General features: G+C 42.2%; 1 protein-coding gene across 7 annotated transcripts in view; it reads left to right on the forward strand.

Annotated features, from left to right (window-relative positions):
• LOC124593671 (zinc finger CCCH domain-containing protein 13-like) overlaps nucleotides 1-15,087 on the forward strand; it is a 234,343-nt gene that overhangs the window by 57,961 nt on the left and 161,295 nt on the right. For all 7 annotated transcript variants that reach the window (XM_047131957.1, XM_047131959.1, XM_047131958.1 and 4 more), the window contains exon 4: nucleotides 8,800-8,999. In XM_047131957.1, coding sequence (XP_046987913.1) covers nucleotides 8,800-8,999 — 200 coding nt within the window. The remainder of the gene's footprint in view (nucleotides 1-8,799; nucleotides 9,000-15,087) is intronic.

Here is a 15,087-nt window from a genome sequence, read left to right on the forward strand (position 1 = left end):
TTGTAGAAATATGAGAGCATTTCATAATAATGGGTTAAACATTGTCTTGAAGAACTTTGTCCTTTTTTCTGTTCAAGCCTCCATGTTGATAATGTGCAGGCTCACAAAGCGACCTGGCCGGTATAGGCAAGGATGTGGTCATCTGAAGGAAGTTTTTGCAATGGAAGAGTTATTTAAAACTTAACTCATTATATTCAGTAGACAGAATACATTTAGGCATGCCCAGGGCAGCCTGTGAGGCTGTCACTTAGTTATGGTGCCCATGAAAATATGTTAAGTTTAGTTTTGGAACAAAATCCTAGGAAACAGTATGGGGGAACATGAGCGTGTTGTCAGCAGCTCACATTTCATAGATCAAATGACCTTTGCTGAAGTGACGATCCTACCCTACACATAGGCCATAACAAATTGTACTTGAACATTGCACGTGATAATATAGAAGTAAAATAAAAACATTGGAATACCAATAACAGTGGCTTAGTGACATGAACACTAATGATTGCCACGGTGATGCCATCTGTGTCACACATTAAGTGACAAGTACTACTAATGCGGCTGTAATTCTGTCAAGAGATGGCAAAGCACATTGGAACAGTAGTGGAATGGAATGGATAGCGTCTTGAAAAGAGGTGGTAAGGTGATGAAGGGGAATGGACTGTGGCTGAACTGTATCTAGCAATGCTGAGGGAATTAGCTTAGGAAATTAGCTTAGGAAATTAGCCACTACAGTATTTGATGAGTTTTCTGTCTGAGCAGCAAAATAACTGGTGTGGCCAAAGTGGAGATGATATTGGTTGCTGACAGGCTACCAAAAAGAAAGAAGAGAAATTTGTTAACATGGAATATAAATTTAAATGTTACAAAGTCTTTTCTTAATCATGTTTTTTTCTGAATGTCTTTGTCTGGAGTATTGTCTTGTTCAAGTGTGAAACATGGCTGATAAACTGGTAAAACAAGAAGAGAATAGAGGATTTTGAAATGAGCTGCTGTAGAATAATGGTGAGGATCAGGTGGGTAAATAAAATAACTGACGTGGAGGCATGGAGTATAATTGGGGAGAAAAGAAATTTATGGCACAATCTGATCAAAGAAAGGAATTTTTTGATATGACACATCTTGTGGCGTCAACGAATCACAATTTGGTTATGGAGGGAAGTGAGTGTGTGTGTGTGTGTGTGTGTGTGTGTGTGTGTGCGCGCGAAATTTTAGAGCGAGACTAAGGTTTTTATACAGTGGCAGGTTTAAATGGATATTGGTTGCAATATGAAGACACATGCACAGGATAGACTCACTGTTACAGGTTTTTAGTCTCCCTTCCTGTTTTTTGTCTGAAATTAGTGTTAGTAATCTGCATGAAGTATCAGCCAGAGCCTAAGAACATTCTTATCATTTCACTTGAAGAAGACTATAGCGTGCCCTTTGTAATCTGGAAATATCACACTTCATTCTCATTCTAGAGAAACTGTGTTGAAATAGTCTTTCTTGGGACTATGTTGTCTCAGCAAATTCTGTAGATTTTGTGTTGTAGGTGTGAAATGAAATCCTCTACTAAGCAATTTCATAGTGAAATTGACAACCTGTTTGTCAGCTAAGCCTTAATTCTCCACTCAGAATCCATGCAGTAGTTTTTATGTACGGTCATTCATATTTCAGTGTTTGATATGCCAAGGTCTTCTTTCACAGAGTGTTTGCCAGAGACTTTCAACCCAATAACAGATTTCAGGAGTTGTTAGCAAGCGCATATATCTTCATTTGTTTGAAGACAGTATTGTAAAAGGATAGTTTGCTACTTGCTGTATGGCAGAGATGTTGAGTGACAGGCACAACAAAAATAGTGTAAAACAAGGAAGCTTTTGTCCAAAAAGACCTTTGTTGGAATTAGACCACTCACCCTCACACACACACACACACACACACACACACACATACACACAGGATGTGTTCAAAAAGTAAGGTGACTATATATTCTTATGAAGAAATATTTATTTATTCAGCAATATTCATATTGTCCCCTTCAAAGTAACCTGAGATTCAATACACTTGTGACAACGCTTCTTCCAATCCTCAATGCACTTCTCATAAGCGCTTTTTGGTACAGGCTTGAGTACTTCCAGTGATACAGTTTTTATTTCCTCAATCATTGAGAATCTTCATCCTTTCATAAGTCTCTTCAGTTTTGGGAACAGGAAAAAGTCACAGTGATGCAAAATCCATGAATTGTTTTTCCACAATTCAACATTTTTCGCCTACTGCTTCTTGCAAACAGTGCATAACATCAAGACAATACTCCATATTTACCGTATGAACTTTGAGGCAAAAATTAGTGATGCACTATGCCATGGTAATTGAAAAGAACAGTGAAAAAAACATTGACGTTCGATTGAACTTGGCTTGCTTTTTTCGGTATTTGCTCTCTGGGATGCTTCCATTGGGACGATTTGGCTTTGGTTTCGATGTCATAGCTGTAAAGCCATGTTTCATCACCAGTTATGACCATTTTGAGCAAATCAGGATCATCATTGACATCATTCAAGAGCTCCTGAGCAATGCTCATGCGACGGTTCTTCTGATAAAAATTTAGAAGTTTTGGAACAAACCCTTGTTGGCACACATCTCATGCCCAAAACATCTGAAAAATTGCATGACACGAGCCAACTGTTATGCCAACATCCTCAGCAACTTCTCTTATGGTAAACTGACGATTTTCCAAAACAATTTTCTTCACAGCTTTGGTATTGTCATCTGTTGTTGATGTGCTGGGGTGTCCAGAGCGAGGTTCATAACTGGCATATTCTCAGCCATCTTGGAAGAGCTCGTACCACTTGTAAACATTTTTTTTTACGTAGTGCAGACTCACCATATGCCCCTGTTAGCATTTCAAGTGTTTTAGAGCAACCGGTTCCACATTTTTCACACAAAATTTGATGCAAATTCTTTGCTCCATTTTTTATAATAATCAAAAATTGCCGAGCACACTGAAACACATCTAACCATTCTATCTGTCAAAAACAGATAAAGTATGCTGTACACTTGAAACTGTGAACTTATGTTTGGGACATGTGTACCAACACAAAAAAAAGATTGATAATCGAATGTACATTGCCTGCACTATTTGAAAAGTCACCTAACTTTTTGTACAGCCCTTGTACGCTTACATATATTCACATTCACATTTACTCAGATGCATCTCACACACACACATGACCACAGTCTCTGTGGCTGCCGAGGCCAGGCTGTGACTGTGTGTGTGTGTGTGTGTGTGTGTGTGTGTGTTCAGATGCATCTCACACACACATGACCACAGTCTCTGTGGCTGCCGAGGCCAGGCTGTGATTGTGTGTGTGTGTGTGTGTGTGTGTGTGTGTGTGTGTGTGTGGTCTATCGTTTTCATAATATTGTCATTATTTCATTGTGGATTTTTGTTTCTTGGATTTGTTTAAATTTTGAGTTACTGCCTCAGGTATTTGACTTAATCAATTTAAAATTGTGAGGCACTTGATGCCGTTGTAGTTTAATTCAACCTTTCCACCTCAATGTCTCAGAAGCAGGACAAGAGCACTGAAGATTTTTCAACTTACTAATAGTTTTATAATTATAATGTATCTGCAATGCTGTGGTATAATCTATAGCTTATGCTGATGTTATAGGAGCTTCTTTGGTATCAGCTGGATCACAATGTCTTTTAGGCACAACATTTTGTCATTGTGCTTTGTTGCCCTTTTCAGATGCTTTGTGATTTAAGGTTTTCTGTGTGACCAGTCTCCATCACCAGTTTTGGTGTGGCACATTCATCAGTGTAACAACAAAAATGATCAGTTTTTGACAATATAATGTAATTTTATAGATAAAAAATCTACTCACCAAGCAGCAGCAGAACAACACACACATAAAAGGAGGTTATGATTAGGCAAGCTCTTTGAGCCAGTGGCTCCTCCTTCAGGCAGAAATGTTGAAGGAGAAGGAAGAGGGGTGAAGGAAAAGGAATGGAGAAGTCTAGAAAAAGGGGTAGATTTCAGAAAAGTCACCCAGAACCACTGGTCAGGAGAGACTTACTGGATGGGGTGAGAAGGAAAGACTGATTGTTGGGGCTGCTAAGCTCTCAGGTTCTCAAATCTCATCTGGTGCAGTCCACAACAATCAGTCTTTCCTTCTTGTCCTATCTGGTAAGTCTCCCCTGACCCGTGATCCTGTGTGACATTTTCTGAAATCTATCCCTTTTCCTAGACCTCACCAGTCCTTTTCCGTCACCCCTCTTCCTTCCCCTTCAACCCTTCTCCCTGAAGAAGGAGCCTCCCCTGCATGTCTGGGGAATAGAATAGGCCTGAGGTATTCCTGCCTGTTGTAAGAGGTGACTAACAGGAGTCTCACCCATTTTGGCCTTTATGTGATGGTCCTCAGTGGAGTTTGACCTCCATTTTCAAAATTTTCCCGAAGAGTGAGCCAATTGGGGAAGGGCGCCTTACATGGTGCATCGTGTCCATCATGCCTTGAAATCTTAAGCCCACTTTCTCGTCATCACATTGCAGTCAAGCTCATTCCCCATCTCTTGGGTGAGGACACCTTCCTGGGTGTGTTTCCACCATGCACTATGCAGAGCCCCCTGACAACACAGGGATCGCTCTGCTGATGCCTGTGCTGTTGACTCCCCATGTATGCCAAGGAGTAGATACCCATCACCCAAGCGTACCATGTCATCCCTTGCTGGTGATCAGACACCAGCAGTCTCTAAGTGTTCCAAGTATCAGTATAATGCAAGAAAGTACGACCCTAAATCATTCCCCTCTCTGTCCACACCATGGGAGTAATGCCAGGCTAAGGATGGCAGCGAATCTTATTCACCCCGGTGCCTTGTATGTACGAGAACTGAGGGGGCTCCTTTGTTTCATGGAAGCCACAGTTGTTTGTAGAGCATTTAGAGAACAAGTTTGGGGAGGTGGAGGGCTTGTCCACAATGCACTCGGGGTCAGTCTTTATAAAAACAGAATTCTCTGCCCAGTCACAGGCTTCACTCGCTTGTAACAAGTTGGAGGATGTTTCTGTTGCTATCACACCACGTAAGAGTTTAAATGTGGTCCAGGACATTATATTCCACAGGGATCTTCTTTTGCAGTCTGACAATGAGCTGCGCGCCAATTTAGAGCGGTGAGGTATTCAATTTGTGTGGTACATCCATCGGGGTCTGAGGGATAATCAGGTTGCCACCGTTGCCTTCATCTTGGCCTTCGAGGGTGACACCTTATCTGAGAAGGTCAAGGTGATGGTCTACTGCTGTGATGTCAAACCATACATCCCTCCCCCGATGCAGTGCTTTAAGTGCTGGAAGTTTGGCCATATGTCTTCCCTCTGTACTTCCAGTGTCACATATTGAGATTGTGGACATCCATCACATCCTAATATTCAATGTGCCCCACCTCCCATCTGTGTCAACTGCGGAGAGCATCATTCACCTTGCTCACCAGAATGCAGGATTTTACAGAAAGAGGGGAAAATCATGGAATACAAGAACCTGGTCTGACTGACCTACACTGAAGCTAAGAGAAAATATGAGCGCCTACATCGGGTGGCTATGACCTCCTCATACGCCATCGCTACGACAAAAGTTGTAACCCAATCAGTTCTGCAAATTCCAGTCTGCTCTCAGAGCCAGAAGGCTTGATGGTGGTGGTGGTGGTGGGGGGGGGGGGGCAATTTCCAATCCCCCACCCCCCACCCCACTTGTTGCTCCCACACCACCTACCTCGGGAGCACTGCCCCCAAACATTCGGGGACAGCAGTCCCCACTTCCCAGCCCGAGAAGCTTCTTTGGCTCCTCTCGCCAGGAAGGGTCACTTTCTTCCCAGGTTTCTGCTATTGGGAAAGATGATGTCCGCCAGTGGCTGAAGTGCTTAAAAGCAGCTGGTCATAGGGCTTCATGATTGTCCTTAGTCCCAAAGAATGAATCAGTGAAGTCCTCCCAGCCAGAGAAACCCAAGGAGCAGTAGGAAAAGCCTAAAAGAAAACCCCTAAGACCAAGGAAATTGCGGTGGCACCCACACCACCACTACCTACAAGCTCTGTGTCTGGGGATGAGGTGGAGATTCTTGCGTCCGCTGAGGACCTAGACCTCGCCGGACCCTCAGACACCATGGATATAGACTGCTCAGGTAATAAGTCGGTGGCAGCAGGTGACCCTGAGGCGTAAACTGCCTCATTGAATGTTCGATGCCTTCCCAGTCTAATGGTGTCATCCTTCAGTGGAATTGCGGCAGTTTTTTCCACTGTCTGGCTGAGCTACGACAACTGTTAAGCTTTACACCTGTTTTCTGCATTACCCTATCTGAGCGGTGCATGGAAACGAGGGCTCGATGCAGAGACGCAGCAGAGACTTTATTTGCAGGGTTTATGTCCTCACGGAAGCGGTAGTGCCACCAGTGCAGACATTGACACAGTCTGTGATGGCAGTACATAATTGCTGACCAATCACAAGCCATCCACACGCTATATAAGGCCACCATAGCAGCAGTGAAGACCGACAGTTGCTCCTGATGATGACAATGGAGGCTGTCGTCGAAAGCTTGAGATTTTATTCCGAATTGACGTGGCAAGAAAACTGAGAATTTTTTACATATTGTAATGGCTGTTGTCCACATTACCAACTATGTGAACCATAGGTAGTCCTGTACTGTACCCAGTGGCACTCTGTACTATGAAGCTGAAAACTGGGTTCGTATGCTGATGACAAGTGCAAACTAATAAAGTTCATACTCATTGGAGCCTCTGTATACGAATACATCCAACATGGTGCTGTACATAGAACCAGACTCATGATGTCGTTGCTGTGTCCAGACTTGTTGGGGCCATTGTTGGGGCCACAACTGTCACCTCTCTCTGCTGCTGTGTCGTCGGGTGCTGCAAAATTGTCCCCATGCTGACAGTGAGTGGTGCTCCAGACATTGTCATACTGTCTGCATAGAGACTTGTCTTGTTGCAAATGAGTCCATTTCCTGGCTCAAGGCATGTGGTGGATCTGTAGAATCTTGCACAGCCAACTGAGCACTATATCTGTCCTCCCGGGCACTAGTCATACGGGGCTGCTGAGATCGTGCTTGGTGTTGAGTACTGCTCTCCTGAACCTGTCGATTCCATATTGAGATGACTGTTGTGGAATCCTGATTGACTTGAGCAGCAGTATTTCACAACATGAAATGCAGTCTCAACAGGCCACAATCAGGCTGCTTTTAGGTTTTGGTCACGACACACTACAGATACGTAGAAAAACTCATAAAGTTTTGTTCGGCTGAAGCCGCACTTCAAGTTTCTGCTGCCAGAGCGCTCGAGGGCGCAGTGAGACAAATTGGCGACAGGAGCCAAGAAAGCGTATGTCGTGCTTGAAATGCCCTCACATCAGTCAGTCATAACAGTGCAATGACTCTTCAGGACTAAGTTCAACAAAGATCCACCAACTGCTAACTCCATTCGGCGATGGTATGCGCAGTTTAAAGCTTCTGGATGCCTCTGTAAGGGGAAATCAACGGGTCGGCCTGCAGTGAGCGAAGAAACGGTTGAACGCGTGCGGGCAAGTTTCACGTGTAGCCCGCAGAAGTCGACAAATAAAGCAAGCAGGGAGCTAAACGTACCACAGCCGACAGTTTGGAAAATCTTACGGAAAAGGCTAAAGCAGAAGCCTTACCGTTTACAATTGCTACAAGCCCTGACACCCTATGACAAAGTCAAACGTTTTGAATTTTCGGCGCGGTTGCAACAGCTCATGCAAGAAGATGTGTTCAGTGCGAAACTTGTTTTCAGTGATGAAGCAACATTTTTTCTTAATGGTGAAGTGAACAGACACAATGTGCGAATCTGGGCGGTAGAGAATCCTCACGCATTCGTGCAGCAAATTCGCAATTCACCAAATGTTAACGTGTTTTGTGCAATCTCACGGTTTAAAGTTTACGGCCCCTTTTTCTTCTGCGAAAAAAATGTTACAAGACACGTGTATCTGAACATGCTGGAAAATTGGCTCATGCCACAACTGGAGACAGACAGCGCTGACTTCATCTTTCAACAGGATGGTGCTCCACCGCACTTCCATCATGATGTTCGGCATTTCTTAAACAGGAGATTGGAAAACCGATGGATCGGTTGTGGTGGAGATCATGATCAGCAATTCATGTCATGGCCTCCACGCTCTCCCGACTTAACTCCATGCGATTTCTTTCTGTGGGGTTATGTGAAAGATTCAGTGTTTAAACCTCCTCTACCAAGAAACGTGCCAAAACTGCGAGCTCGCATCAACGATGTTTTCGAACTGATTGATGGGGACATGCTGCGCCGAGTGTGGGAGGAACTTGATTATTGGCTTGATGTCTGCCGAATCACTAAAGGGGCACATATCGAACATTTGTGAATGCCTAAAAAAACTTTTTGAGTTTTTGTATGTGTGTGCAAAGCATTGTGAAAATATCTCAAATAATAGAGTTATTGTAGAGCTGTGAAATCGCTTCAATCATTTGTAATAACCCTGTATTCTTACAAACAACATTCAGATGATGTTTATGGATGAGAAACTTACTGTGTAATGTTTTCCTTATGTACAGAAAGTAGATGACAGTTCTCCTATACCTACTTTGCACCGTTGTGCTGAAATTCTAATCATTTGCACATCGAAGCATAAAGTACCTTGTGACAATTTGACATTTGCTACATTCTGTCTTCATTTTGTTACAGTTTTAGTGACCTACAGTGTATGTAACTACCACATGTAATTGAATTCTGTTTGTGGCATATATTCAGTTTGTTCTGTAAATTTGTTATTGACAGCATGGTGGGCCCAGCAGTTCATCATCAACATCGGGCACCACAACCTCTTCAACAGATTCTAGCTCAAGCAGTGACGATACCAGCTCAACATCAAGCAGTAGTTCAACAGATACTCGACATAGGAAGCTAAAATCCAAGAAAAATAAACGTGATTCCAGTTCCTCTTCTGAGACTGATCATGGGCTAAAGAAGAAATCAAGGTAGCTCACTGTTCATTGTAACTCCATTTATAATAGCTGCTTTTACGTAATTTGTTAGTGCTGGATATGTTCTTGAAATTCAGAGATTGATTGTAAATGAATTGATTGGTTCAGTAAATTTTCACTGCTGCGGAGTGCCATTTTGTTTGTATATGAAGACAGGTATGAGTAAGGTATACATTTCTAATGCAGACTGTTTGTTTCATAATGTTTCATTTTTTATCAGAGTACCTTTCATTCATATCAAGAACATTGTTGTGATAGCCCAAGATGGAGGGTTGGAGAGCCAATATCATTCATTTTTACTGTCAAACATCATGATATCCAGAACATCACACACGAACGCAACTTGCTCACACGACTCCAGTCTCAGACAACCATAAAGGGTTTCGGTTGTCTGAGACTGCAGTCGTGTGAGCGAGTTGCATTTGTGTGAGTGTGTGTGTTTATGTGTGTCTATTCTTGACAAAGGCATTACTGGCCAAAAGCTGTAATTGTATGAATCTTTTTGTTGTGCCTATCGCGACTCAGCATCTCCTTTATATGGTGAGAGGCAACTTTCCTTCTCTAATATTGTTACATTCCATCTGGATTTTCCATTGTTTGATTGATCCTGTGGTTCAGTATTCCATGGTCAATATTGCTCCTATTAATATGCCTCTTTTCATTCCTTCACAGTACTCTATTGAGCGAGGTAGTGCAATGGTAAGACACTGGATTCATGTTTGGGAGGATAATGGTTCAAATCCCCACCCAGCTATCAAGATTTGTTTCTTCATCTCTTTCCTAAATGACTAGAAGCGAATGCCAGGATGGTTCCTTTGAAGCATACAGGTGATTTCCTTCCCCAGTCTGATCCTGTGCTCCCTCTCTAATGACTATGTCTTTGATGGAACATATGAGGGTTATTCCAAAAGTAAGGTCCGGTTATAAAAAAAAAAAATCAAAACTAAAATGTTTTTTCAAAACAATTGTTTTATTTACATTCCTTACATCTTTATCTATTTTTCTACATAACTTCCATACTTATTTAAACATTTGTCACATCGTTCAACAAGCTTTTGAATGCCCATGTTATAGAAATCGGCCGCCTGTGACGATAACCAGTCCTTAACTGCTTCTTTCACTTCATCATCTGTGTCGAAGCGCTTGCCGCCGAGAAACTCCTTTAAGTAACGGAACAGGTGGAAATCACTTGGCGCCAGGTCCGGACTGTAAGGAGGATGGTCCATCTGTTCCCATCCAAATTTCTTGATCAGAGCTTGCGTTTCATTTGCAGTGTGGGGTCTGGCATTGTCATGCAACAACAAGATTCCAGACGACAAAAGACCACGTCGCTTATTCTGGATTGCACGTCGAAGTTTAGTCAGGGTAGCGCAGTAGGCGGCTTTATTAATCGTTGTTCCTCTCTCCATAAAGTCGACTAACAATACTCCACGTCTATCCCAGAACACAGTCGCCATAACCTTACGTGTTGAGATTGTCTGCTTTGCCTTGACCTTGACTGGCGATTACGTGTGACGCCATTGCATTGACTGACGTTTAGACTCTGGAGTGATGTGAGAAACCCATGTCTCATCCCCTGTGACAACATTGTCTAAAAGACTGTCACCTTCCTTATGATATCGCTCCAAAAAATCAAGAGCAAAAGCCATTCTTTTCATTCGTTGGGGCTCAGTAAGCAGCCTGGGAACCCAACGGGCACACAATTTGTGAAACTTCAAATGTTCAGACACAATTCTGTACAAAGTTGTTCTACTCACATTCGGAAAATGCATGTCTACGTCTGTAATAGTGAATCGGCGATCTTCACGAATTTTTTTGTCAACCGCATTGACCAAATCGTCTGAAATCACTGATGGTCGGCCACACCGTGGTTCATCGTGCACATTATCCCGTCCTTCATTAAAAGCTCGCACCCACTTGCGCACTTTACTGTCGCTCATTATGTTAGGACCGTACACTTCAGTAATCTGCCGATGGATTTCCGCCGCTGAATTGTTTCTTGCATACAAAAACCGTATCACTGCCCTTACCTCACAATCGGCGGGCTGATCAATTGTCTTAAACATTGTAAAGTGACACTGTGAACTACACTCAGCAACAGTAACAAAGCGAATGGCGGCGTTTGACGCGCAAGGCTTGCCGGGAGTCGGCGCGCATGCGTGTTTTGTCATTGGCGCCAAATTTCAATAGTTACGGCGAATCGGACCTTACTTTTGGAATAACCCTCGTAAATCTCTAATCTCTGACCTTCCTTCCTTTTTCCACATTTTTGTACACTTTAAGCTGCCTATTTCTGATCTCTGTCCACTGTTTTTCTACCTTTATAAATATTTATAGGAGTTGATTACTAATCACTAACTGGTCTGGCAAGGGGGATAGGATGAGGGATATGGATGGGGGAGTTGGAGTTGTTACAAAAGACTGCTAGTGCCATGTATGTAGGTGAACACTGGGGCAGCAAGCTGGCACATACATTACTTGCAGGGGCAGTGTAGAATGCTGCCAGGACAAATGCTAAAAAAATAGTACATGAAGAAGGTGGAGGATCCAGAATGAAATAAAGAGGTAAGGAAAAGAAGATATGGATGTGCTAGGGTGGAGCTGGTAGTTTACATGGTGGCAGAAGGTTGGCTTGGAGTGGGTATAGTAAGGGTGGCAGCGGCAGGAGAGAATAGCTGCTAGCAGAGATTTAGGCCAGTGAGAAAGAAAGCTACTTTGGAGAGAGTTACCACCTATGCAAATCATGGAAGCTTGTGTTTGGGCAGAGGAGAGGGAGAGGAGTGGATCCATTGTATCAGTGTGTGCACATTTAAATTACATACCTGCCAAGATGTTCTATAACAGTCCTGTCTCTCTCTCTCTCTCCCTCCCCCCTCTCCCTCCTTCCCTCCATCTGTCTATCTCCCCCCTCCCTCAGTGGGTGTGGGTGGCAGGAGGAGAGGTTTAGAGTGCCTGTTTCACACACATCAGAAGCTTAGTTTTGAAAAATCTATTCAGTTTGCCAGTTGTTGTCGTTGTTTTTGTTTTCAAATGACATACATGCAAAAACTGTGCAACTAGGTCTATGAGTTTTTCTAATTTGTATGGTTGTCATTTTGTTTATTACACATTATTTTAACCTTATTATAAATTATTTTCTTCCATCGGTTGAAGTTGATGCAAGTCACAAGCAAACAGTACAATCTCATTGTCAAGCCTATGCTCTCATAGTACAGTGTCATCAACAAAACAAAAATGGTTAACTGATGAAATCTAACGGAATACCTGCTCATATTCCGTAATGCTCGTTTGCAAGGCAGGAAGGTGAGCCAGACCTAGACTGAATCTGCATAGCTGGTAAACGAACCACCCTGAGTGTAGTTTTATAGGCAATTTCCCATGCCCAGTTAGGCAAATGCTGGGCTGGTTCCCACTTTCTGCCTCAGAAAATATGATACACAAACATCTAAAATATGCCCACACACAGAACAAGTTTACATAATTCACAGACTTGTGGCACAATGACTTCCTTCCCTTAGGCGCCTGAAGACTATGGCGACAGGGATGGCTTTTGGCCAAAAATATAAGTAAAATTAATTTACCAAAATATGAGAATACTGGTGCCTCTACTAGACAGAGTAAATGGCAGTGAACAAAAGAAGAAGAAGAAGGGGAAATCTAAAAGCTGTGTCATGATGAGTATGTTTTTCAGAGTGCCGACATTGATGAAAATGCTAAAGGCAATGGATTGATGCAAATGTAAAAGGCGGTGGATTGATGCAAATGTAAAAGGCAGTGGAAACCACTGCATTAAAAACACATCATATGTATCCATGTATTCTCCCTAGCAAAGCATTAGTACATCAACCAAAGACAGCCAAGAGGTCATCCGTGAACAAGCTGCAAAGGCAGAACTTTAATGACCCTGCAAGAAGCAGCTCCAACATCTAGCAACGAGGATGCCCGAGCCAGAAGTAAATAGGCAAACATATGTAATCAATTTTTGTGATTTTTACGATTGTATTTAGTCATGATTTGTGGAATTGATGTGTTGATAATTTCATTGTGTTTTATGTTTATGTACTTTTATATTCTTGTTGCCTGCTAAGGGCTTAAACAGCCTATTTATGTGCAATAAATGATGATGATGGCGAATATGATGATGAATGTGTATCTGCAGGAAGTGTGGTCTCTAAATGAAAAAGTGCTGCTATAATTTGTCCATTGACAAAAGATTCCAGTAGTGCTGCCATGCTGCTGAAGGGGATGTGACCTTAAAAAAAAGGATGGAGACCCAAGAGAAACAGTAATATTATACAAGTCAGAGTGTGGAATGTTAGAAGACTGGGTGTGGCAAGGAAGCTAGAAAATCCAACAGTGGAAATGCAAAAACATCAATCTAGATGTAGGGTTGTTCCCTGCCAAGTGGTCTGGATGTTCCCACATGACTGTCACAGATTTTGATGAAATTTGGTATGAACAATCACACATGTTCCCAATGAACATTGGTAAAGTTTCACAAGGTTGTTAATTCAATGGTCCCGGAGATACAGTTATTTCTTTGACCCCATAGTGCAGCTGTCAACAGTGCACCCATCAGTTTTCGGCAACTTCGAGACATAGTATCTCCAATAGTATTTTGTGGAAAGAAATAAAACTAGGTTATCTTGTACAACTTTTTGCTCTCTCTTATGTGAAATAATAATAATAATAAAGCTTTACCGAATTATTTACATATGGATAATATGAAGCAAAGTTGGCCAAAAAAATAGATGCTCAGAAAAAAGTGAAGTTTAGCTTTTTATACCTGCAGAAGAAATTGCAGGATGCACCTGAAACCTTGCAAATAATAACTTACCAATACAAGGTCTTAGAATATAAAATTTCATCCTCCTACTGCTTTCCAACAGTTTATGAACTGAGGGCAAAGTTGATGATTTTTATAAAATGCCAAAAAAGTCTGTTTTGGCCCATTTTTATAGAAAAGTGTCTTCTGCAAACTCTTTTAGACCATTTACATTACAAAGTCCATGTTCTAAAACACCTAAAAAACTATATTTGGTTTTGCAGTGCGAGCATATAAGATCCTAATAAACAACAAGGTTGAGGCGTATTGAATACGAGGCCATATTCTACTGGTACTCAAATTAAAACTGACATCTTTTATTATGTTCTACAATTGTTTAGTATTCTCTGTGGAAGGCAATATTATTTAGTACTACACAGGGTGAACATTAATAAAGTAACTAACTGCAGGGATGGATTTCTGACTGGAAATTTAGGAGAAAAGGTCCTCTGAACATGTGACTGGAAATGAACTGTTGCCATGATAGATGGCACTGACGAATGAAAGTTCCCCTGACCAAGTGCCATATCTGTAGCTCACAGATGATGGTTATTCAGGTTGATGGTGCCAGTTCTGGTAAAGGTTTCTTTGTTGGTAAAGAGGACTGGGGACAGAAATCTCATGATTGTAATGGTCTAGTGCAAAAGCCATTGACAAAATTCTTCCACAGAGTGAAGTCTGATGTTGATACTTCTTGCAGTCATTGCAGGTGATAGGGATAGTTGTGGTTGTCATGCAGGAAACACATAATCATACTTTGGCCCACACCATGTTGGCAGGCCACTTGCTTGGAGCTTGTACTAGCCTTTGTCTTAATATCCTATAGAACCCGGTCCTCCAAATCTGGTGTACACACAGTCTACTGCCTCTCTGCATGTTTGTCTGTCTGAAAGAACCCATGATCACACAAATGCCCAAAAAGGGCTTGGAATATGGTATGATGTGGCTAGTGTCTGTGAAGTTACTTGTTTTGGTATAGTGGTGCTCTCTCTCGACGTTTCCATCTGCTTGGCTGTACACATACACCATCTCAGATTGTCCCCGAAATGAATACCAGACCATTCTGCTGCTTATAGCATGCTGCATCAATCAAGTAGCCTGCAACACGCAAGGATCACATGGCACATGGTCTGAGGAACTTTCATTCATCAGTGCCATTTGCCGTACCAATGATGCATGTATGGACACATGTTCATAGGACCTTTTTTTCACCATTTCCATCCAGGAATCCATTTTATAATGGGAGTAGCATTTCTT

The sequence above is a fragment of the Schistocerca americana genome, chromosome 2, assembly GCF_021461395.2.
Source record: "Schistocerca americana isolate TAMUIC-IGC-003095 chromosome 2, iqSchAmer2.1, whole genome shotgun sequence".
Lineage (NCBI taxonomy): Eukaryota > Metazoa > Arthropoda > Insecta > Orthoptera > Acrididae > Schistocerca > Schistocerca americana.